Source organism: Sander vitreus, chromosome 1, assembly GCF_031162955.1.
Source record: "Sander vitreus isolate 19-12246 chromosome 1, sanVit1, whole genome shotgun sequence".
Classification (NCBI taxonomy): domain Eukaryota; kingdom Metazoa; phylum Chordata; class Actinopteri; order Perciformes; family Percidae; genus Sander; species Sander vitreus.
The window spans coordinates 39,583,108-39,605,894 of record NC_135855.1 but is presented as its reverse complement, the minus strand read 5'-3'; the positions used below and the strand labels follow the sequence as shown (position 1 = coordinate 39,605,894).

Genomic DNA, 22,787 nt, shown 5'->3' with positions numbered 1-22,787 from the left:
GCCAAAGATGAGGAAGTTTCTGAATTAAAAGGCACAATTCAAAAGATAGAACAGATTCTGCAGGATTCTGAGAAAGAGTGGCTGTTAGTTTTGGATAGAGAAAAACATGACAAGAACCTACTTGCAGAACAATTAAAAAGTGTTGAAAATGAAATGAAATCTAAAGATGTTAAAGTTAATGCTTTGAAAGGTGACTTGGACCGTTTGCAGGAGAAACTAGCAGAGGCTTCATCTGCACTTAGGCAGGGATCTGATCAACTGAGCGCAAAAGAGACGGAGGCGTCGGCATCCAGGATTCAACTTGAGAAGGTATTAGCATCTGTCCAGGAGAAGGATAACGAGAAGAACAATTTGCAGCAGGCTCTAAAAGCTGCAGAACACGAGTTACATAAACTTGTAGCAAGAAAAAATGGTACTGACAAAGATTCCTCTGTCTTGCCACTAACCACATCTGAGAGTTCAGCTGCGTTAAAGAAAGAAAAAGCCTCTTTACAGGACATGATAAAACTGTTACAAGAAAGTCATCAGTCTGAGGTAGATGCTTTGAAAAATGAGTTGGAAAAAACACAAAATACACTTAATAAAGGAGAGAGAAGTAATGATGAGAAGGGTCAACAAATTGCTCTTTTGCAGGAGATGATAAAGCATCTAGAAACTCGGCTCAGTGCTGAATTAGAGAAAGAGAAAGAAGCTACCGTCAAACACTCTTCTTTACACAGGGAATTACAAGCAAAAGATGATCAAATCAACTGTATGATCATTCAGATAAGTCAGCAGAAGGAATTACTTGCTGGACTTAGTCAGCAGTTAAGGGACAAAGATGGATCCATCGCCCAAGTGATAGAAGCTGCATCAAATGAAAGAATGAAACTTAGTGAGGAAAAAGCATCTCTAACAGAGCAATTGGAAAGCATGGAGCAAGAACACAAAACCTCCATGAAGAGGCTAGAAGAGATTTCTCAGCAGTTAGAGGAACATATGTCACGCTCTCAAAGTGAAAGTGAGTCTAAGAATTCAGAGAAGCTCGAGCTAAATAAGAAAAATGATGATCTAAAGAGCGAACTAGCCAAGGTATCGAAAGAAAAAGATGCAACAAAGAAGAAGCTTCAAGCTGCTCTCATTGTAAGAAAGGATCTGTTGAAGAAAATTGAGCAATATGAAACCCAAAAAGAAGAGAGCGCAAAGGGTCAAATTGAGGTTTCACTCTTGCAGAATGAATTACAGGAATTAAAAAATCAAGCTCAAGCCACTGGAAAAATGTATGAAGAAAACATTTCTCTTTTTGAAAAGAAGATTCTTGAGAAAGAAGGAGAGATTCTACAACACAAAACAGAAAGTGAAAGACTCATGGAACAATTACAGTCAGAAAAACAGATTTCGCAAACCACATTGAATGAGAAAGAAGTGCGTTTGTCAGAAACTTTGCAAACACTGATTGAGAATAGCGCCCTTATAAAGCAGCTGCAGTCCAGTGCTGCTGAGAAAGAAGAAGCATTTGAGAGAGACCGAAACATCTGGGTGCAGAAAGCAGAAGAGCTTCAAAATGAAATGAAGACATGTAAAGATGCGTTAAAGGAGAAAACGTCCTCCACTGCTACCGCTGTTGATTTAGAAAATGAGCTTGCACAGATGAAACTTGAAAAGGCGAAGCTACAGAAAAAGGCCCAGGCTGCCTTGCTGGCACGCAAAGAGACCCTGAAGAATGCTCAAGAAAATGAAAAGAAATTGACTCAAGAGCTAGCTGAACTGAAAGACGACTACAAGGCTCTGTTGGAACAACGCTGTCAGCAGACGAATGAGCTAAACGCTGTCCAGCTAGACTTGGACGAGAAGGTCAGGGAACTGGAGGACCTCCGTAAAAGCTCTTTGTCTGATCTAGATGAACTGGCCACCTTAAGACAGCTTGTTGAGGAGAGGGATAAGACTCTACAAGATCTGAAGATGTCTCTGGCTGAGAAAGAGAGCCAATGCCATTCTCTATCAAACTTGCAAACGGAGCTAGAAAATGTGAAATCCAAATGTGAGAGCATGTCTCTTGAGATGGCAAGTAAAGAGGAGGCTCTGGTAGTCATAGAACAAAGAGCAGACGCTTTGAAATCAAAACTTCACATGGTAGAGAACAACTTAGAGAAAGCTCATGCAGAAGTAAAAGAGAAAACGGAAGAAGTTGAGAATTATCAAGAAACCATTAAAGTTGCTGAGCTAAAGACCCAACAGGAGAAGCAAGCTTTATTAAATGAAAACATGGTTTTGAAGACCCAGCTGAGCATCTCTGAGTCTGCACTGGAGGAACACATGCACGCAAATGAAGAAAAATATCAACTCTTGGTAGAAGGAAACATGGCTCTTTTGGAGAAAAGCAATCAGATGAAAGCGGAACTTGAGACATCAGTTGCTTTAGTTTCACAGAAATCCTTGGAAGTTGTAACCATCCAAAAGACACTAGCAGAAACACAGCAGCAGCTCAGTGACAACAAGGCTGTTTTTACAGAGGAGCTTGAAAGAACACAATCGCTTTGTATTGAAAGGCAAAGGGATTTGGATTTGTTACAGCAAGAAAAAGAAAATGCTTTCAGAATAATCAATGAACTCAGGGATGAGGTAACCACGCTGAATAAGCAACTGAAGGAGAGAGTAAATGAGCAGCTACATCAAGACAAACCGGAAATGTGCATTCAACAGGAAGATGTTAACAAAGAAGCCGTTTGTTTGCCTTGCAAATGTGCTGAAAACTTTGAAGTGAAACTAAAGGAGAGGGATGATGCCTTGTTAGTTTCTCAGACTAAAGTTTTAGAAAAGGAAGAACTCATTGCTGCACTTGAACTGCAATTAAAGCAGCAAATTAAAATGCATGAAACCTCAACTGAAAAGATGAGAACAGAGGCTGAGCTTCAGAAATCTCAAGACGATGGCACCAAAATGAACGATAAGGACAACCGAGGCAAAGTTGCTCTCCTAACCAGGAAACTTCAAGCAGCTTTAGTTTCGAGGAAAGAACTCTTGAAGGAAAAGGCAACACTCAAGGAAGAAGTAGAAAAGCTGTCAGCCAAACATGACTCTAAAGAAGCCGAGTACATTTCTCTGGAATCATTAGTGCTGAAGTTGAGACAACAAAATATGGACCTGGAAAGCACTGTGTCATCTCTGAACACGGAGAAAGAGGAGCTCCGCACTAAAGCTGATGGCGTCTTCAGTGATAATCGCAGCCTTTCGGCAGCCTGTGAAAGCTTGAAGCTAACCATAGAAAACATCACCCAGCAGAAACAAGCTTTCTCCTGCCAGGTTGAATCTCTTAAGGACTCTCAAACGGAGGAGCTGTCCAAGTGGAAGTCAAAACACGCCGAGCTGAAACAAGAATACGAGTCTCTTTTACAAGCTTACGAAAATGTAAGCAGTGAAATGGATAAGATGAGACAGCTTTTGGAGGGCGCTAAAAGAGAGAGGCAGGAAGCCCTCAGAAAAGTCCACAAACAAGAGACCGAGCTGGAGATTTTGGACAAGCAAGCTAGAGAGATGGAGGAAGAAAATGGAAGAATTAAAGAGCAGATGCACAACTTTTCCAAAGAGAAATGGCAGAAGATCGAGGAGCAGAAGGAAGAGAATCAGAAAATTAAAAAAGAGCTGACTGAACTTGAAGAAAAACACAAAATGGCAATGTGCGAGCTGACTAATAAAGATCAACAGTTGGAGGCTGAGATTTGCAGACGTAAAGAGTCGTCAGAGGACCTCAGAGAGAAGCTCACTGAATTGGAGGCTGAAAATAACCAACTGGCAGAAAAGCTTCAAGAAGCTAGCTGTTCACTGGAAGAGAAGCACCTGGGATCAAATGCATACGCAAACAACATGCAGCTTAAACTTGACGAAGCACTCACTTTGAATAATTCACTGACTGCCCAGATTGAGGCCCAGAAAACTGAACTCGGTGCTCAGTTGGAAATCAACAACTTGTTACAAAAGGAGAAGCAAACTCTTTCTGAAAGAATTGAGAAGATACAGAATGATCACGAGTTTCAGTTGGGAAAGAAAGACGATGACATTAAAGAGCTCCATGACATCATTAACAGACACAGCCGAGAGACCATTAGCCTAAATGAGAAGGTGAGAATCTTGGAGGACGATAAGTCTCTTCTGCAAGAGGAGCTTGAAAATGTTCAAGAGATTTCAGACAAAGTGAAAAATGAAAATGAATATTTGGAAACTGTGATCCTCAAAAACTCTGAAAGGATTGACGAACTGACTGAGTCGGTCTCTGTTTACCAAACCCAAAACAAGCAGCTGTCCTCCCAGCTGGCCGCTAGTAAAGAGATGAGCAGTCAAGTTCGTCAAGAAAAAGAGCAAGAGCAGCTCAAACTGGTCCGAGCGTTTGAGGAGAAGCTCAAGACGGTTCAGAGAGGCAGCGAGGGCTCCAAGAATGTGAAGAAAGAACTGCAAGAGCTACTCAAAGAAAAGCATCAGGAGATAAATCAGCTGCAACAAAACTGCATTAAATACCAGGAACTGATTTTAGATTTAGAGAGTGCTTTGAAGACCTCGCGGTTGGCCTGTGAACACTTGGAGAAAGAACTAAAGAAAAGCTCGGAGAAAATATCGGATTTAGAGGAGAGAGGTAAACTAGATGAGGCTGAGCTGATTACACGCAAGAACCTCCTCCAGCAGGCCACAGACAAGATTTTGAGTCTTGAGTCTGAAAGAGACCAGCTGGCTTTGGACATGTCAGAGGAGAGTCAAAAGTCTGAGGATCAGGTCGTGGATAAAACGAAATCACCACAAAATATTGATGAGCAACAATTCAATTATTATTTGGAGAATCAATACATGTTACAACAACAGATAGATGAACTCAAGGACCTAAAAGATAAAGAGAGTCAAAAAGTGAATGAACTGAGGCAGCACCTAGACTCTCAAGATCTCCAGATAAATACTCTGAAACGATCAGCTGAGACTAACGAGGCAAAGCTGTCTGCTTTATCTGCCACTCCTCATGGTGCCGATGCTTCCAGACTGTGGAATGATTTGTACCAAAAGACGTTACACGAGAAGGACAGCCAGCTCCTTGAACAGGGTTTCGTGATCAAGCGATTTCTGGAAGACATGAGAGTGAAGGATAAAGAGGTGAATGAACTACGGGTGACCAAGTCGAGACTGGAGAGGACTCTCAATGAATACTCCGTCGCTGCCGCTGCGCAGCAGAGACAGTTGTTCGTCATGAGTGCAAGCAACGCTGAACTTACCGAGACCGTGGAGCTCATGACCGTGCAGGTAAAGGAGCTCAGCGCTCATGCTGACCGAATAGAACAAGATAAAAATGCACTGAACCGACAGCTCGCCGACAAAGAAAATGTGATTTCCCAAATGCAGCTAAATCTCCAGCAACTAGAGAAGATAAACGCAGACTCGGATGCTCAGCTGCTTCTTTTGCAGTCGCAAAATGACCAAGTTCGAGCTGACTTTGAGAAGCAGGAGGGAATTTCCCTGCAACTGAAAACACTCCTGCGAAGCAAAGATGCTGAGATCTCCTCCTTGCTGTCCTGTAGAGACGGACAGATGTCAGGATATCTAGAACAACTCCAGACGAATCACCGCACCCAGGTAGCAGTGTACGAGGACAGGTTAAGTTCTTCACGCTACCAGAGAGAAAAGGCGGACAAAGAGTTGAGGGGCCTTGAAGCAAAGGTCAAAAGTCTGCAAATTAAAGCTAACCGGTCCATCCAGGAAAAGGAGCAGATGGCTGCTAAGATGGAGTCATTCAAGAACTCAATGGTGTCTTTACAGAGTGAACGGGAGCGACTGATGTCCGAATACAGAATGCTTGAAGCAAAGAGTCAGTTAGGGTTAAAGGGTAAAGAGGGCTCTGCTGATGGGGAAGGTGGTGCCACCAGAGGCCTTAAACATGAAATAAGGAAACTGTTACATCAAATGGATGATCTCAATTCAGAGAACGCTATGCTCAGGGCACAGCTGGTTCGGTACAGAGAGGATTTAAATCAGGTTTTGTTCCTGAAGGACAACCAGCTGAAGGTGTTGCTGAAGAAACAGCAGGATGTGATCAAAACCCTTGAAAACCAAAAGGCCGCAGCTGAAAAGCAGCAAAAAGAGTCTGAGTTGGAACTTCAAAAGGAAAAAGAGGCGAGCAATACTTTAAAAGCAGAGATTTCTAAACTTAATGCTCAGGTTTCAATCCTGGAGTCTGATACAGTCACTCTAAAAAAGGAAAGAGCCGCGACAAACCAGGGCAAAGTGATTACTGATTTGCAAGACGCCGTGGCAGCCAAAGCAGCCGAATGTAATGACCTCCAGCAAAAAATCCTTTCTCAGAAAATGCTAACTGATGAGCTCAAGGAAAAATTGCAGCTGGTGGAAAATGAAACGGACAAAAACCTGGCTGAAGCTGAGGACAAATACAACAGCGAGCTGGACACCTTTGAGCGTGAGGTAGAGCTGATGAGAAACGAGCGGGAGACGGCTGATCAAAGGGTGGCGGAGCTCGCGAAAGACCTACTCGAAATGGAGCAACGATTATCAGAGGCCAAAACTCAAAGCAAAGACACGAGGGCTCAAAATGAGTCCATGTGCAAAGCCATGGCTGCTTTGCAGAACGACCGAGACCAGCTCATCGAAGACTTCAAGATCCTGAGAAACAGATATGATGACGAACTCCGAGAGACAAAGGCAGCTTTGAACAAGGTCGAGCGCAGTCTGCAGGATGCCACCTCTGACCTGGCGATGTTCGCCAAAGAGAGGGACATCCTCGTTCACAAAATAAAAGCTTTAGAGAACAAAGACGCACACACAGAGCTGAGCAAGTTGTTGGATGAGCTGTCGAAGGATTTGTCAGGGAAGGAAAGGGAACTGAAGCGGGTCGTCCTGGAAAATAACGCGTACAGCAGGCAGCTGGCAGCATTTTCCAGATCCATGGCCAGCCTTCAAAATGATCGTGACCGGCTAATGGATGAGTTAGCCGGGGCCAAAAGAGTGGTTGAGTCCAGGCAAGGGTCAAGCCCAGAGACCGTCACCTCTGTGAGTGCGGAAAAGTCAAAAGGAAGTGCCCTTCAGAATGAGAAGGAAGGCTCGGTAAGTCAAGTCATCAGCTGTGATTTGGGTTTGGCTGTTGCTTGCACTTCATCTCTGCTGTGTTTCATTTTGTGGAAAGCATGCACGGTCAAGATATATTTGTAGTTTTTCATTGCATTTCATTCATTGCTTTGACTGGCAAGGTATTTTTTGTGTGGATGCACATGTTCTAGTGTGAAATTCTGTTTGATTAAAAACATATTTTTAGACGAATAGTTGTATGAGCTTTGTGACTGACGACTTGCTATTGATGCTATTGCAGGAAACGAGGCAGAAGATGGATGAACTACAGACTAACAGACTGCCAGCTGAAAAAGAAATCAGCAGCTACCAGGAAGAAACAGCAGATCTAAGGTAAAAAAAAAAAAAAAAGACTGAAGTAAACTAAACTTTATGTGTATTCTGAATTTAAAGTGAAGTGTCCTTAAAGAGTAATAGAAGTAACTATGTGTTGGACCTACTTCTACCTTGGTGTTATAGGTGTGTCAATGCATGCACAGAGTTTACAGTATGGTGGAGCTAGCAGCTAGTACTTAGTCGTGTGGCCTTTCCCAAAACATACAAAACACAACTCGGCTCAAATGGTTTTCCATGCAACAAGAACATGTGACACATTTGAACCGTCAGAAATTGACAAAAAATGACGTTCAAATATTCCTTCTAGAGAAAAACACATTGGTTTAAATATGCTTGAATATCTATTTTTGTGCATTTTGTCCACAAGAGGGCGAGGCAATACAACGGGCTTGACGGTGTTTTAAGCCCCCAACGTCTCCTTCCAGGCAGCGCTGCGACCGTTGACTTCAAGGCACCTAACCATAACCATAACCATAACCATTGCCTAATCCTAGTGCCTTCCAGGCAGCGCTGCCTGGATGGAGACGTTGAGGGCTTAAAACACCGATAAACATACAACGGCAGACTTGCACAGGTATATTTCTTTCAACATGAACATGTCTTTTAAAAGATCTACATACCTACACATTACAAAATAAACTAATAAAATAATGTCCTATGCCGTTAAACTTTATTTAAAGACTCTTTCCATCTTTTTCTTTAGAGCAAATCATACCGCAGGGTTTGTAATGTGGTTGGAAACAACCAAGTCTCTTGCCGTTTCTTGAATTTGTGGGACAATATGTCTGTCTGGTCGGTGTTTCACCGACAGAAGATCCCGCACCTCGTCTCGTCTCTTCAGTTAGACAATAATTAGTTTTATTTCGGTTTCGCGCCAGCCGCACCATAGAAACGACCATCAACATGCTTTCTCGTTGGCTGTGAATTCTCTGAATATATATTCGAATTTAGAATATTGGTTGACCGCCCTATGGCACATAGATTGGCAACAAGTAGGATTGTTTTTTGCCCAAACTGTAGTGAACAACTGCTGCGTTCATGTGGTCAGCTTACTGTCTCTACGTGTTGGCATGAAACCAACTGTGGATTCTAGCTGTGTGGTTGTGCACGAGGCAACAACCAAACAACAGTTCAATAATTGCTTTTTCTGTTATGTAGATCGGACACAGAGAGGAAGGACACACTGCCAGTCAAGGTAAGTTATACATCTGCCTTTAGCTGAAAACTATACGTGATCTGTATCATAGTTGTTTTGCTATATTTTACTAATCTGTTTTAATCCTCCTGAAATTACTATTTTGAAACAAACATTAGAATCTCTTTGTTCAGTCTTTTAGCTTATTTTTTCCTTCCGCCCAACAGGAAACAGTTGTTTTGGCAGGTCAGAGTGGAATGGACGAGGTGGTGAGTCGGTTGGAGGCAGAGAGGATCCAGCTTCACGGAGACCTGCAGCGCTGCATGTATGAGATCCAACAACGAGACCAGTACCTCCAGCAACTCAACCTCAAGGTATGAAACGGCTGAGCTTGTGTGCATCTCTAAACCCAAACACAGCTGAATGTGCAGCTAAAATGTTGGCGGTGTAGACACAAAGTGAAGGGGTTGGGTGAGTAGTTCAATGTGGGCAGTGCAGCAAGCTGTTTGTTTTACTATTTTTGCAATAAACTTATAATGTTGGCGATCCGATTGAATGATATTTCCATCCTTTGATTATTGCTTTTTTTCTACCAAAGATATTAGGGCTGCAACTGACCGACATCAATTAATCTGTGGATTATGTTCTGGATGAATGGATGAGTTGTTTGGTCTCTAAAATGTCAGAAAATGGTGAAAATGTGGATCAGTGTTTCTCAAAAAGCCCAAGATGACGTCCTCAAATGTCTTGTTTTGTCCCCAACTCAAAGATATTCAGTTTACTGTCAGAGGAGAGAAGACACTAGAACATATTCACATTAACAAGCTGACATCAGAGAAGTTTAAAAAAAAAAAAAAATAGTCAAGAGTTGCAAAGCAAAACTCCCGCACACTATCTAAGGTCACCTCCTAGAAAAAGGTGGCTTCTCAGGATGTAAAACCATTTGCCTGAAGATGGTCCAGTACCGAAACGTTGCCGAATTGAAACTTTATATTTTTTTTAAGTTAGACAGCGTGAGGAAACTCTTGACCTACTCGTCCCTCCTACGCACGTAGGCGCCGATTCATTTCATAGTTAGACATAGACAACTAATCGATTAATCTTTGCAGCTCTGAGAAAAATAACCTCTGAAGGAAGAATGAAATTATTTCTTTGAGGATAAAGTAAAATGACTGTATGCTTAAATGTACAAAATGTCCCTTCCTCCCCCCCCCCAGCTGCAGCAGGGAGTGGAGGAGAAAGGTACTGTTGCAGCTCAGCTGAGGGCCGTTTCCCAAACCCTGAGGGACACCCAGAATCGCTGCCACTGGCTGGAAACCCAAGTCCAAGGCCAGTCTCAGGTAAATAATCCTAAACATGGATGTAGACAACAGTTCTGGGTCCTTTTGTTTGTTCACATAAGGTGTTGTCATGCATCACATATCCATATTGTATACTTTCCCTCCGTTTAGTTTAGTATCTCTCTGTACTGTCATACTATGAAATAAAGACAAACATGCTCTAAAAAAACCAAATAAAAAGTTGCATCGCTATATACATGTAACACTGTTTCCCCACCACCAGGGGTCAGTGTATGCTGAGGTTGCACCTGGAGCCCCCCAGGAGAGGAGCATCAACTCCATGACTGCTGGAACCGCTGAAGCCAGTCAGCTCCAAGAAAGGTGAAGAGACAAAGGGTCCTATTTTAACGAGCTAAGCGCACGGCGTGAAGCGCCTGGCGCCGGTGCGTTCAGGGCGTGTACAAAAGTGCGCATGGTTCAAAAGGGTTGTACTTAGTGTCTCAGAGTGTCATCTCCCATTCCCTTTAAAAGCCAGGCGCGTTTGGACCTTGGAGCATTGCTGTCAATGATGGAGGATTTTCTGAGCAGGAACGAGAGATTTTCAGGAGAAGAAACTGAACTGCTCGTGCGTGAAGTGAAAGCACGCAAGCAGATCATATCATAATGTGCTGCTGTGCATCCCTGTGTGTGTAACGAGCATAGCGTGCGCGCGCTGTGCACGAGCCTAGGCAATCGCAATTAGATTATTTTCCAAAATCGTTCAGCCCTAGTCAATGGCGCTGCGTCAAGATAGCAATACGCCCAGAATGCACCTGAACACACCTCCCTGTAAGACCAGCACGCCCAGAATGCACCTGAACACACCTCCCTGTAAGACCAGCACGCCCAGAATGCACCTGAACACACCTCCCTGTAAGACCAGCACGCCCAGAATGCACCTGAACACACCTCCCTGTAAGACCAGCACGCCCAGAATGCACCTGAACACACCTCCCTGTAAGACCAGCACGCCCATGGGCCACAGATGGGCGCGGGTGCATTTGCTATTTAAACGACGTGGACGCTGGACGGGAAACTGACAACTGGGTCGGTCTTAAACCAGCAAAGACACTCACGTCGGGCTTTGCGCTGCGCCGGGTGCTAGATAGGACCCAAAGTCTTTTGCTCCGTGTAGTTTTGTATGATATTCTCTTACAGATGTTTATTTGTGTAATTGAGCTCCTCGATATTAGGGCTGTCCTCAACTAAAGACAATCTTAGTCGACCAACACCCAGATTTTGTCGACTGATCAATTGCTTTATTTAGTTGACAGATCTGTGCGCTTTGAGTGGTTGTTAAGACTCAAAGCACAATATAAATGCAGTCCGTTTACTATCTGTTTCTTTACAAAGTCAGGCAAAAGAACCACTTTCAATCTTGTGTTTTCCAGATATTTGATATATTAATGTGTGTGTGTGTGTGTGTGTGTTCAGGCTGCTTGAGTTGGAGCAGAGTCTGACAGACGAGAGAGCGAGGAGAGAGACGGCTGAGGAGGCTCTGCGTCTTGCTGAGGACAGAGCAAAGAGGTCTCACACACACACTTCATACACATATACAGTATATATTCAACCGTGCAGAACCTTTTTAAAATGCTTTTGTTTTGCAGTGTTGAATCCAGTCTGCCCAGAGACAGTCAGAGGGACTTCAGTATCGAGATTGAAGCAGAAGACGAGTGGGAAGCTCTCAGTCTCAACCCGAACCAGCCTCTAATAGCACGAAAGGTACGCAGAAGACAACAAATGAATTTAGCCTCCGCTCATCCAGAGAGGCGTGTAAATGAACAAGCCATTGTTCCTGGTTTCAGAGATTCCAATAAAACCTTAAAGTGTCCCCCTATGACTGACGTGTTCCCCTGATTGCTCGGTGTTTGTGCCTCCAGGTGAAAGGCGGCATGGTGGCATGCCGACGCTGGCTCAGAGGGAGGAGCCTCTACTTCTCCAGGCTGTTGACGAGCCGCGCACGCTCCCGATATTTCTTTCTGGCCTACCTGCTCACGATACACGTGCTCGTCCTCATGTGCCTCACTGGGGCCCTGTAGCCAGCTCACACTGGGAAATGGGTTTAAGGTTGAAACTGAAAGCTGAAGTAAGTTTATTTATTTTATTTTTTTTTAAAGCTAATTCAGCATTTTTATTTTCTCTCTGCATTGAAGTGTGAAACACTAAAAGTGGCCCACATACAGCAGTCGGAGAGGCTCTCCATACTCAGGTCACACCTTTCCTTCCTAGGAGAGTAAATAGTATGTTCACGGTAAAGTTTCCCGCTCAAACGATGACCGTCAGTCTGCAGCAGCAAGGCGGTTGACAACATGTTCACAGATTTCAGATGAATCATGTTGTTTGCAAGACTGAACACAGCGAGTGTGTCTTAAATTAGATTGTTTCCTTTAAATGTGTTAAATCAAGCCTTAGAGTATGATGCTCTCATCCCTCGCTGCTGTTGGGGGGGGTTACTTAATTATTTGGGCGTGTTGCCTACAGTTTGTTGTAGAGCTGCAAAGATAAATCGATTTAGTTGTCAACTATTTTGATAATCGATTCATCGGTTTGAGTCTTTTTTTATGAAAAAACTTCTCTGATGTCAGCTTGTTAAATATGAATATGTTCTAGTTATTTCTCTCCTCTGTGACAGTAAACTGAATATCTTTGAGTTGGGGACAAAACGAGACATTTGAGGACGTCATCTTGGACTTTTCGGGAAACACTGATTGACATCTTTTAACCATTTTCTGTCATTTTATAGACCAAATAACTAATCGATAAAGCAAAAAAAGAATGGCCAAATGAATCAACAATCAAAATAAGCATTCGTTGCAGCCCTAGTTTTGTTGCTTTCGGATGCAGATCACAAAGGAGACGAGGAAAGAAACACAAATCCTCAAGTTGCTGGAGCTGAAGAAGGAAAGGACTTGAACTTTGATGCCTAAGAAGGTGCAGAAAGCCATATCCATTCTGAACACTACTAAATGTTTTGAATGTGCTCGCCTCGCCCACCTTGTTCCCTTCTTTTCCTGAGCTGGGAGCAAACGTGCAAACATCCCGTCTGTCAGTAAACCGTTTGCTTTAAGTCACAAACGTCTGCACCAGCTGCTGCTTGGTTTGGCCTGCCTGGTTTCGTACCTTGCACATAATCGTGATGCTGAGTTAAAAAAACTATGCACTGAAGCTCCAAAATGTGTATATAATCATCTTATATAAGCTCAGAAGCACTACACCCCCTCCCACCCTGTTCCTGTTTCAATGCAAAGCCAAAGGTGTCTGTATCCTTACCTTGGCTGTTTGAATACATGCTCTCATGCCCGTTAAAGATAGTGGGAGACAATGGTTTCGATATATATATATATCCGTACATTTTACTCCGGTGTCATAGTGTGCCAAAATGTACTGCAAAAAAAAAAAGCAGATGATATGAAAGTACATACTGTGTGTATTTAAGGTTTATAGTATTTATGTGTGCATCCTCAGAAAGTATGCTGACTGTATGTATGTATATATGCATTTCTATCCTCTTAGGCTGATGTTTGATGACTGTACATTTCTTCTCGATTGTGGAGTCTAAAAGATGTGATGGGTAAAAGACGGGGGTTTCACAAAAGGAGGTCAATTAACAAGCCAAAAAAAAAATGTAAAAAATGAACTCCAATGATTTTACAGACATGATAAAACCTAATAAACGGTGGAAGATGCTTTCTGGCTTGTTAGTTGATCCACTTTTGTAGAAATGGGCAGCGTCTGATGAGTTTGACGTACACTGTCCTTATGATCTGTACATAGAGGTGTGATTGATGGACAAAACAATGAACTGAATCTATTTATGAAAAAGGTGAACTACTGAAAAATTGTTCAGATGGCATATTTTCTCTACTGCCTCTATTTTTAAGAGATAGTGACGCTGTTGGCCTTTTGGTGACATTAGGCTTAACTTGGTGCAATACTGTGTCAGAGGTGACCTTTGTCAGGTTAATTTAATAAAGCTTGTTGAACTTTTCTTTTGACTATTTGATGTGTTTCTGTAGGTTATAAAGTATACAATAAATTGCACCCAGCAAGTGTAATGCTGATATTTCATATAACAGATTAACCAATTAACCATTAAACTCCGGATGGAGTCCAGCCGTCTTCTCCGCGGGGAAAAAGATCGATCTGTGTTAGAGGATCGCAAACCAAGTTTAAGGCTCATACCACCACCGACATTACTGTATTGGAGTGTATAGAATAATCAATGGCATTAATGAATCTTCACGGAGGAGGAGGGTCTGTTGTGTTTGAGAGAGAGCATATACGGCCGCCGCCAATATATCAGTGTTTGGGAATGCCGAATTGTTCACACTTAAAGCAACACCAAAGCACTTTTCCTCTTCTGTTCTCCTACAGGTTGGAAGTGGAATTGTGTCCATTATTTATCATTCAAACTACAGATCCGCTACCCATCTGGCAAACTTGCATAGTGCTGTTTTAGCCGATAGAGAGCCGCAAAGTGAATGCAGAAGACCGTCCGCCCTGAGTTGATGAACCGCTGAAATGATTTTGGAAAAAAACTTTTAAGGTACAAAAGAATCTTTGGTGTTGCTTTAAAGGTTAACTTATTTTTTTTTTTTTTTTTTCAACCTGGACCCCCCTTTTCTATGTTTTTGTGTTTAAGTGACTGATATAAACAACATTCTTTGAAATTGGTCCAGTATTAAGCAAGACGAAACAAGCTGCAATGTAACATTAACGGGCAATTGTGCACCTTCAACTTCTGTCCACTAAAAGTTCTGTTTTTTTGCCGCTGACAGACTCATTATTATTCTGACAACATTATGAAAGGATCCCTACAGAGATAGACCTTTTAGTTAAAGAGTAAGATCCTTTTAGTTTAACATGAAACGGCCCAGAAATCACCGTCACCAAACCCACCAGACTCCATGTAAATAAACTGGAGGACTTTTATCATTATTAAACACACTTCATTCAAAGTCGAAAGAAACTAAATAAAACTATCAAAAGCCGTCTTTGTTCATCTTTCCACTGTTCCAACAATCACCACTCTGGTTTGGTTGAAACCCATTTACATGTGGAGATATGCTGGCTCTATACACGCTAAAAGTACTGATTATTTACATGGAGTTTGGTGATGGTGATTTTGTGGCCGTTTCTGGTTAAACAAAAGTTATGTTACTCTTTAACTAAAAGATCTATCTCTGTAGGGATCCTTTCATAATGTTGTCAGACACTTAGAATAATAATCTGAGTCTCTCAGCGGCAAAAACAGAACTTTTAAGTGGACTGAAACTGATGGTGAACATTTGTCCTGTAGGGTTACATTACAGCCCAGTTCACGTCTGCCGGTTACAGCGTTCTCGCTCAATACTGGACCAATTTCAAAGTCACTTAGACACCGAAGCCTGAAAAAAAAATAGGGTCCTAGTTCAAAGGAAAAAGAAAACTTTTGAATAAGAATTTACTGGTAGAAAGAAATCTTACTTCTTCAGGTGTTGGTGTGTGTGGCCCTCACAGTTATAGAAGAAATAAAAATAAAAGGACTGTTTTCAGACCCACATTTTGCACCGACGGTCACACACGGAGACACAGAGCCCCATCTCTCCAGAGACTGCAGCCTGAGAACACAAGACGCCAGCCTTCTTTGAAGTACCAACACCCTGTTGGGGTTTCAAAATGCTGCACTTTGCTTCTGTACTTTCACAATATGGTACGTTGAATACTAAGAGTAGAAAAAGGGAGTCCAGCTGCTGGTGAAGTGCAGTGGCTTTCTATGTGCCGTGTCTCATTTACAGAGAGACGTTTTGCTGCAGGCTTCTGAAGTCCATGCTCAGTTTAATTGCTTTACTATCTACTGCTGCAGATGACTGTTTTCATTAAGCTTCACATGATCTTTTCTCGTCTTCTCAGTAAGCTACACGCTGACTACACACCACGTCTAAATAAACGTACACAAGGGAAATGCCAAATAATCTAATTTACATTCTTTTTGTGGACAAGATCCTGACAGATGAGTCAAAAACATAATTGGCTATAATGTGCCATTATCGACTGTACAAGAAAAGTCCTTAAAAGCTGTTTCAGACTAAACTATCTGTTATAAAATGCGTCCTTTACATCTTCCAGCTTTGCGCGATGAAAATATATCAGTTAGGTCTGTTAGATTTGAACTTTTTCATGTTTTATCCTTTGTCACACAACTACATTTGAGAAAAAAAAAGTAAAAGTAGCAGTACCCCAATTCAAAAATACTGCATTACAAGTAAAAGTCAAATAAAGCTTAAAGGGACAGTTCAGACCTTTCGAAGATACTTTGCTTATCACAGAAGCTAAGCAATGTCTGTGTGCTGTGGACAGGGGGCAGCAGCGAAACATTTTAGACACCAACATTTTTTTAAATCCGTGCACGTTATATTCAGTATATTTCAGCGCTTCACCGTGCTGTCAGACAGCCCTTTACGACGGGGAACTGAAGCCGTTATCTCTGCTCTCTTCAAAGCTACCAGACTCCTTTTTGTCAAAGGAGTCTGGTGCTTTGAACAACACATATGTAAAATACGGACGCTTGGTCAGGTGCCTTTGGCGTCGTTATTGACGCTAAAAGTCTCCTTTAGCGTCAGATCTAAACACGTTTTATCTAAACTCGGTCGGGACTATTGGCGTCACTTTTGACGCAGTTAGGTTAAGGAAATGGTCGTGGGTGGGTACGTTTCCATGACATGCGGGACAACAACAACACAGTTGGGTTTAGGAAAAGAAGAAAGCGACGGTTGGGTTTAGGAAACGTGACACGCGGGACACACACGATCCCCGGTCTCCTGGGTGAAAGTCCTGAAACCAACCTCCCTATGCAGATTTTCGGGCTTTCATACTACTCTCTACCGTAGTCGCTCTTAGTGCTACGTCATCTTCAAACCCCGTGTAGCTGCTGCTCTGCCCGGTGCGTTCTACACACGCTGAAAGGCGCTTTTTGCGAGACAGCCACCGCCCAAACGTCCGTATTTTACGAGTTCGGAGTGAGAACGGGTTGCTTTGAAGAGAGCAGAGATAACGGCTTCAGTTCCTCGTCGTAAAGGACTGTCTGACAGCAAGGTAACGTGGGGAAAATATTCTAAATATAGAGTCCTCTTAACCTGATATAGATGTTTTTAGGTGTCTTAAATGTGTTAAGCTGCTGCCCCCGTCCACAGCAGGACATAGCTTATCTTCCGTGTCGGTACTCCTGTCTGATTGTCCAAACTGGAGACGTGCCGACCGCCATCTACTGTAGCTAACACACTGACTATGGAGAAGTACCTCATACAACCACACTGAACAAACATCTGAACTAACCCTTTAATAAATGAGAGCAAGAGGGAGCAGACAGTTTACTTATCAGGGCTGGTTATCGTTTGACAATTTTCAACACTTTTGTTTGGGTAACAATACTACAAAAGATTCAAACTATCTCTTAAACTGAAAGTATTGGTAGCAAAGTGTACTTTCAGTAGGCAAATTCATTATGTAGGCTTGTCTTTTTTTAGGTTTATATTATCATATATTCAATTCAGTTATATTTTCAGGGTCAGAACATAACAGACATTATCTCAGGACACTTTCCAGATAGATCGGTTATATATATATTTTTACAAAAACGTCTGCTACGGAGCCATAACCTGAGCTACAAGGTAATGGAGCCTTTTATACATTGTCGTGTTTCTTTAGAAATAAACAACGGACAAATAGAGTCTTTAAACGCTTCAGATGTAAAGGTATTCTCTGTCAAAATGAATGGGAGTCAATGGGATGCTAACAGGATGCTAACGGGGGGTGATGGCTTGGTAGCATATGAACCTCTCCATAGGAGGTACGCTTTTCAGATGCTCGCTTACCCCCTTACCACTGACGGGCGATGCATTACAGGATGTTTTCTTCATGCACGTGTGTGATGTAATGTGCATATGAAGCCACTAGATGGCACAGTCTGCTCATGTAATACAGGAGCCACACAGACTAGGGCGTAAACAAGCCTTTCATGTTGCAGATTGTATCTTAGTATCTTCTCAGATAATCATGAATGGGAGGAGTGGGTTCATACTGTATCTCACCCTTGTATGAACTATGGTTTATGAGTTTGCCACATTCTCCTTTTTTTGGAGAGTTATTTCAGCTGCAGCTTGGTTGGGTGTTTTTTGAATTGGACTTGATGGTCTTCAACTTCATAAATATTAATGAAGAAATTCCCCTTTTTCCGCTTTTATGATCACATTTTTTTATATGTCTTGTGAAAGGCAGAGTGGCAGATCTGTAGATGGATAGAGAAGCAGATTTGCTCAGTGTGACTTCAATCTTTGGCTGCTATCATGTTCTCTATAAAAGCCCCGCGGTCATTAATCAAAGAGGATTTACATCTCTGCGCCTTCACGTTGAGTTGTCATTACTGAACAATCACACGGTCCTCTCTCGCTGTTGGAGTAACAGAAAATATAAAAAGATTAGACTTATTAGACTTTTATCTTTTGGTTTCTGATGCGGATGAATCACCCATTTCCACATAGATATAGATGGATGGATGGATGGATAGATTTGGATAGATAGATATATAGATAGATCTTTATTGTCATTGCATATGTTTGCAGCATTGAAATACAGCATAAAATATATGCACACACTTCACACATACACATTACTCATACTATAAATACTATATATATATATATACATATAAATAAAATGCACATATTACCCAATTTTACACTTTACACACATCATCTCTCTCTCTCTCTCTCTCTCTCTCTGTCTCTCTCTCTCTCTCTACTTCTCCTTCTGTTTCTCTCTCTCTCTCTCTCTCTCTCTCTCTCTCTCTCTCTACTTCTCCTTCTGTTTCTCTCTCTCTCTCTCTCTCTGTCTCTCTGTCTCTCTCTACTTCTCCTTCTGTTTCTCTCTCTGTCTCTGTCTCTCTCTCTGTGTCTCTCCTTCTCCTTCCGTTTCTCTCTCTGTCTCTCTCTCTTTCTCTCCTTCTGTTTCTCTCTCTCTCTCCACCGGAGTGAAAACAATCCTCCAGTTGCAGGTGACCCACTTGCCTCCAGCGCCAGAGGAAGAGAACCAGAGGAGTAAGAGAAAAAAGGGTGGGGAGGAGGTAGAGGTGAAAATGTGTGGGAGTCTGCTATGATTAATGTGCTTTCAGAGATGGAGTGAGAGAGAGAAAGAGAGAGAGAGAGAAAGATTGAGAGAGAGAGAGAGAGAGAGAGAGTGAGTCGTGGACTGGGGCATCTGGGATGTGTGGTGGTGGGAAGAGTAGGCTCCTGGTAAAAGGTACGTTCGACAAATAAATGACCCCATATCTATCTTAATGCATCAGTGTGAAACGTTGGATTATGTAAACATGTCAAAACAAATACTTAAGCAATTATATCAGCTAAAGGAACACAGGAACTGTAACTGTATCAGAGCTTCTACCCCAGAGTCCTTGTGTTTTTTTTTGCCCACGCAGATTTCCTTGGATTGTGGTGGCACCTTGATCGTGGTTGCAGCTGCTGCTGTGGTCCTGCTCAACGCCCTGCTACGTCCTGCTATGTCCTGCACTCCTATCTATCTATCTATCTATCTATCTACCTACCTACCTACCTACCTACCTACCTACCTACCTACCTATCTCTCCCTCCCTCCCTCCCTCCCTTTCCCCCAAGAGCCATATTCTGTCCGAGGTTTCTGCCTGTTTAAAGGACGTTTTTCCTTAATACTGTCGCATTAAAAGCTTTGGGGAATTGTTGGGTCTCTGTAAATTATAGAGTGTTGTCTAGACCTACTCTATCTGTAAAGTGTCCTTAGCAACAAGTCGTCCAAAAACATACGACAATATTGGTCGTTTGTTCCTACCCTCTAATACGAGCGCCCCTAGCGGTAAACCCGAGAACGTAAAAGTCATGGTTTTACACACATGGTTAACGTTGTGAAACGGTCGCAGTTTGGTAAGGTTTAGGCACAAAAACGACTTGATTATGTTGAGAAAAAGATGGTGGTTTGGGTTAACATCAGACGCGTCTTCACTTCCAGTAAAATGCAGCATGAATCCCGGTCTCCTGGGTGAAAGTCCTGTTGGTTCGACCCTTCACCTCCCCAACCTGCCTCCTTACATGGCATTTAGCGCTCTTATACTTTGTCACCTTAATTCCTGCTTTGCTCCTGTCATAATTACTATGGACAATAAAGGGCGCCGCCACTATAAACGTAGTCTATATCCACAACGTTCCACTTCCGCTGGAAATTCCGCAAGATGTCCTTCCTCTGTCTCTGTGTTGGTGTTCTAACCTCTGGTGGATTTGTGAGGACTGTGGTTAACTGCTCCTCAGATCTCTGCAGGGTAAATCCAGACAGCTAGCTAGACTATCTGTCCAATCTGAGTTTTCTGTTGCACGACTAAAACTACTTTTGAACGTCCACATGTTCCACCAAAACAAGTTCCTTCCTGAGACTATTTAGCAGAGGCACCGTGGCTCCGTCCGGAGCTTAGCCCCACCCAAGACGATTGTGATTGGTTTAATGAAATGCCAATAAACCAGAGCACGTGTTTCTCCCATCCCGCAATGCTGTGTGGACTAGCCAGACCTTTCCTCCGCAGCGCTGTGGAGGAAGGTCTGGCAATGCGAGACTACTATAAACGGAACTTATTAAAATAATATAAAACAACTTATTTAGGCCTTTTTTTTCAAATCGAATTGAACTGAATTGAGTTGTTAATCAAACAGCATGCTGGGAGAGAAGGCGGTGGTCTCATCGAGTCAGACAAAAAAATCCCCCAAGAATCCTTCTGACTCTGTTGGTCAGCAAGTCAATGATTCTTATCTCTCCAGTGAAGCAGGCAGGACTCTTTTCAGAGAAATCAGCAGGGATGTGGTTATCAGTCGTCCCACTTTGATCTTCCTGAGGATCAGCAGTGACCTCCTATTCGCCACAAACAAGGGGGGGGGGATGTTTGATCCTCGTCCTTTTAAACCTCGGCAAAGCCTTTGACACAGCTCACTGTGATGTATCACCTCATCATCCTAAGAGATAACTGACAACACTGCAGCTCAGGATTGATTTCACTCTTATTTTTTTCATAAAACTGAACTGTCAATATTAAGGTTGGTTTGGGCACCTGGGTAGCTCACCCCGGTGTGTTTGTGTGTGTATGTGTGTTGTTTGGACAGTGCAGGACTTTACTGTATCACTGCTCTCCTCCTATTCTCTTTTTAGTCCTACAGTTTTTCCAGTGTGCCCTATTTAATGTCCCACTTTGCAATTAGGTCTGCTGTTGGTGTGTACAGAGAGGAACAGTCCTGCACCACAGACTGCTGTGTGTGTGTGTGTGTGTGTGTGTGTGTGTGTGTGTGTGTGTGTGTGAGAAATATTCAAGGCCGTCTGTGACGGTGATGCAGCCTAGTCCTGTTCACAACTTTCACAATGCCTTTCACACCTCTGGAATTTGGTTCACTGCAGACGTGTCCTGAGAGACACCTAGCCCTTCACTTTCTCTAGAGCTGGCCATAACTCTTCTTCCCCCCCCCAACCTTTTTCGACTTTGCATGTCTCCTTCATTTTCCCCTCCTTCTCCTCTATTCAGTGGTGTAGTCTAGCGAGCATTAGACTCGCCTGTCCCAAAGCGACAACCCGCGTAAAGCATCATCCTCATCTGGCTCATTTTCTGTAGTTTCTGTAACGTTTACGTCTGCTGCAGTGTCACTCGAAGCGGCAGTAGCTTTAAGGGCAGGCTTACCAAATCACTGAAAGAGTGTAGTTTACATTTGCTTTCGTTTCATACATCTACTTCAGTGACTCACATTAGTTCATTTCAAAAATGCACAGAGAATGACCGCCAAGCAACTGTGTTGTTGTTCCTAGGCGACTCGCAACACAGACGGGGTGAATTTATGAACGTAAGGGTGAAAGTTCTCTCACAAAACAGTCATCGTTACGTAACGTTATCCTGGCGTTTTTGTAAGTGGGTATACGGAAAATTCTTGACCTTTTCTAGTGGGTATAATCCGTATACCTGCGTATCACGTGGACTACACCACTGCCTCTATTACTCATCCCATCATGTATACATGGACACACCCAGTCATCTATTCCAGCGTTTCCCAACCCGGGGGTCCATGTACCCCGGGTATTACTTCTGCAGTTGCCAGGAGGTACGTGGAAAGAGTAGCTCAACTAATTAATATATATATCTATATATATATATATATATATAGATATATATACACATATCAACATTAAGTCAGCTGTTACACCTGAACACTTAATGTTGCAGTTATGTAAGAGTGTGAAAACTAGTTAGCAAGCCAGCACAGAAGATTAGCTAGAAGTAGCCTTATAAATAATGGTAGAAATAACTAGCTAAAAGTGATGAACTAAACAGGTCAAATGAATAAATAAAGTAATGGTGAAATGCAGGGCATGAAGTTAACTTTTTTGACCACCAGCCACTGCGGCAGATGGATTTAAAAATCCACCTTCATTTACCAGCCAGTTTTTTTTTTGCCTCATAAAGGTAAAAAACAGGAATTGCTGTGTCTCTATGATCCTGTCCTGTCCTATTCATGGTAGACTACTCGTGGACATTGCGCCGTCATCACGTGCTGTAGTAGGGGGGCCCGCCTTAATAATCCTGCTTAGGGGCCCGGTGTTGGCTCGTTACGCCACTGCGTATAAGAGATGAGATGACTGACAAAATCAGGAGTGGCCTACGCGCACCACAACAACAAAAACACTGGTGAATGCGCACCATAACACATGAGTTGTTGCCAAAAAAGTTGCAATTTGTTTTTGTATAGTTCTTAAAAATAAAAAAATAAATAAAAAGGAAACTTGTTTTGGGTAGAATAATAATTATTACTATTAATTAATTACTCTGGGCTGAGATTTCCTAGGAACCTTACCAAAAAGGCTCAGGATGCTGC

General features: G+C 42.6%; 1 protein-coding gene across 3 annotated transcripts in view; it reads left to right on the top strand.

Moving 5' to 3' along the window:
* Positions 1–13,870, top strand: part of LOC144521253 (uncharacterized) — a 48,875-nt gene extending 35,005 nt beyond the window's left edge. For all 3 annotated transcript variants that reach the window (XM_078255719.1, XM_078255711.1, XM_078255702.1), the window contains exons 22-31: positions 211–7,071; positions 7,334–7,425; positions 8,587–8,623; positions 8,791–8,937; positions 9,781–9,903; positions 10,127–10,224; positions 11,317–11,409; positions 11,490–11,604; positions 11,763–11,968; positions 12,515–13,870. In XM_078255719.1, coding sequence (XP_078111845.1) covers positions 211–7,071; positions 7,334–7,425; positions 8,587–8,623; positions 8,791–8,937; positions 9,781–9,903; positions 10,127–10,224; positions 11,317–11,409; positions 11,490–11,604; positions 11,763–11,921 — 7,725 coding nt within the window. In that variant the 3' untranslated portion in view covers positions 11,922–11,968; positions 12,515–13,870. The remainder of the gene's footprint in view (positions 1–210; positions 7,072–7,333; positions 7,426–8,586; positions 8,624–8,790; positions 8,938–9,780; positions 9,904–10,126; positions 10,225–11,316; positions 11,410–11,489; positions 11,605–11,762; positions 11,969–12,514) is intronic.
* The last annotated feature ends 8,917 nt before the right edge of the window (positions 13,871–22,787 follow it).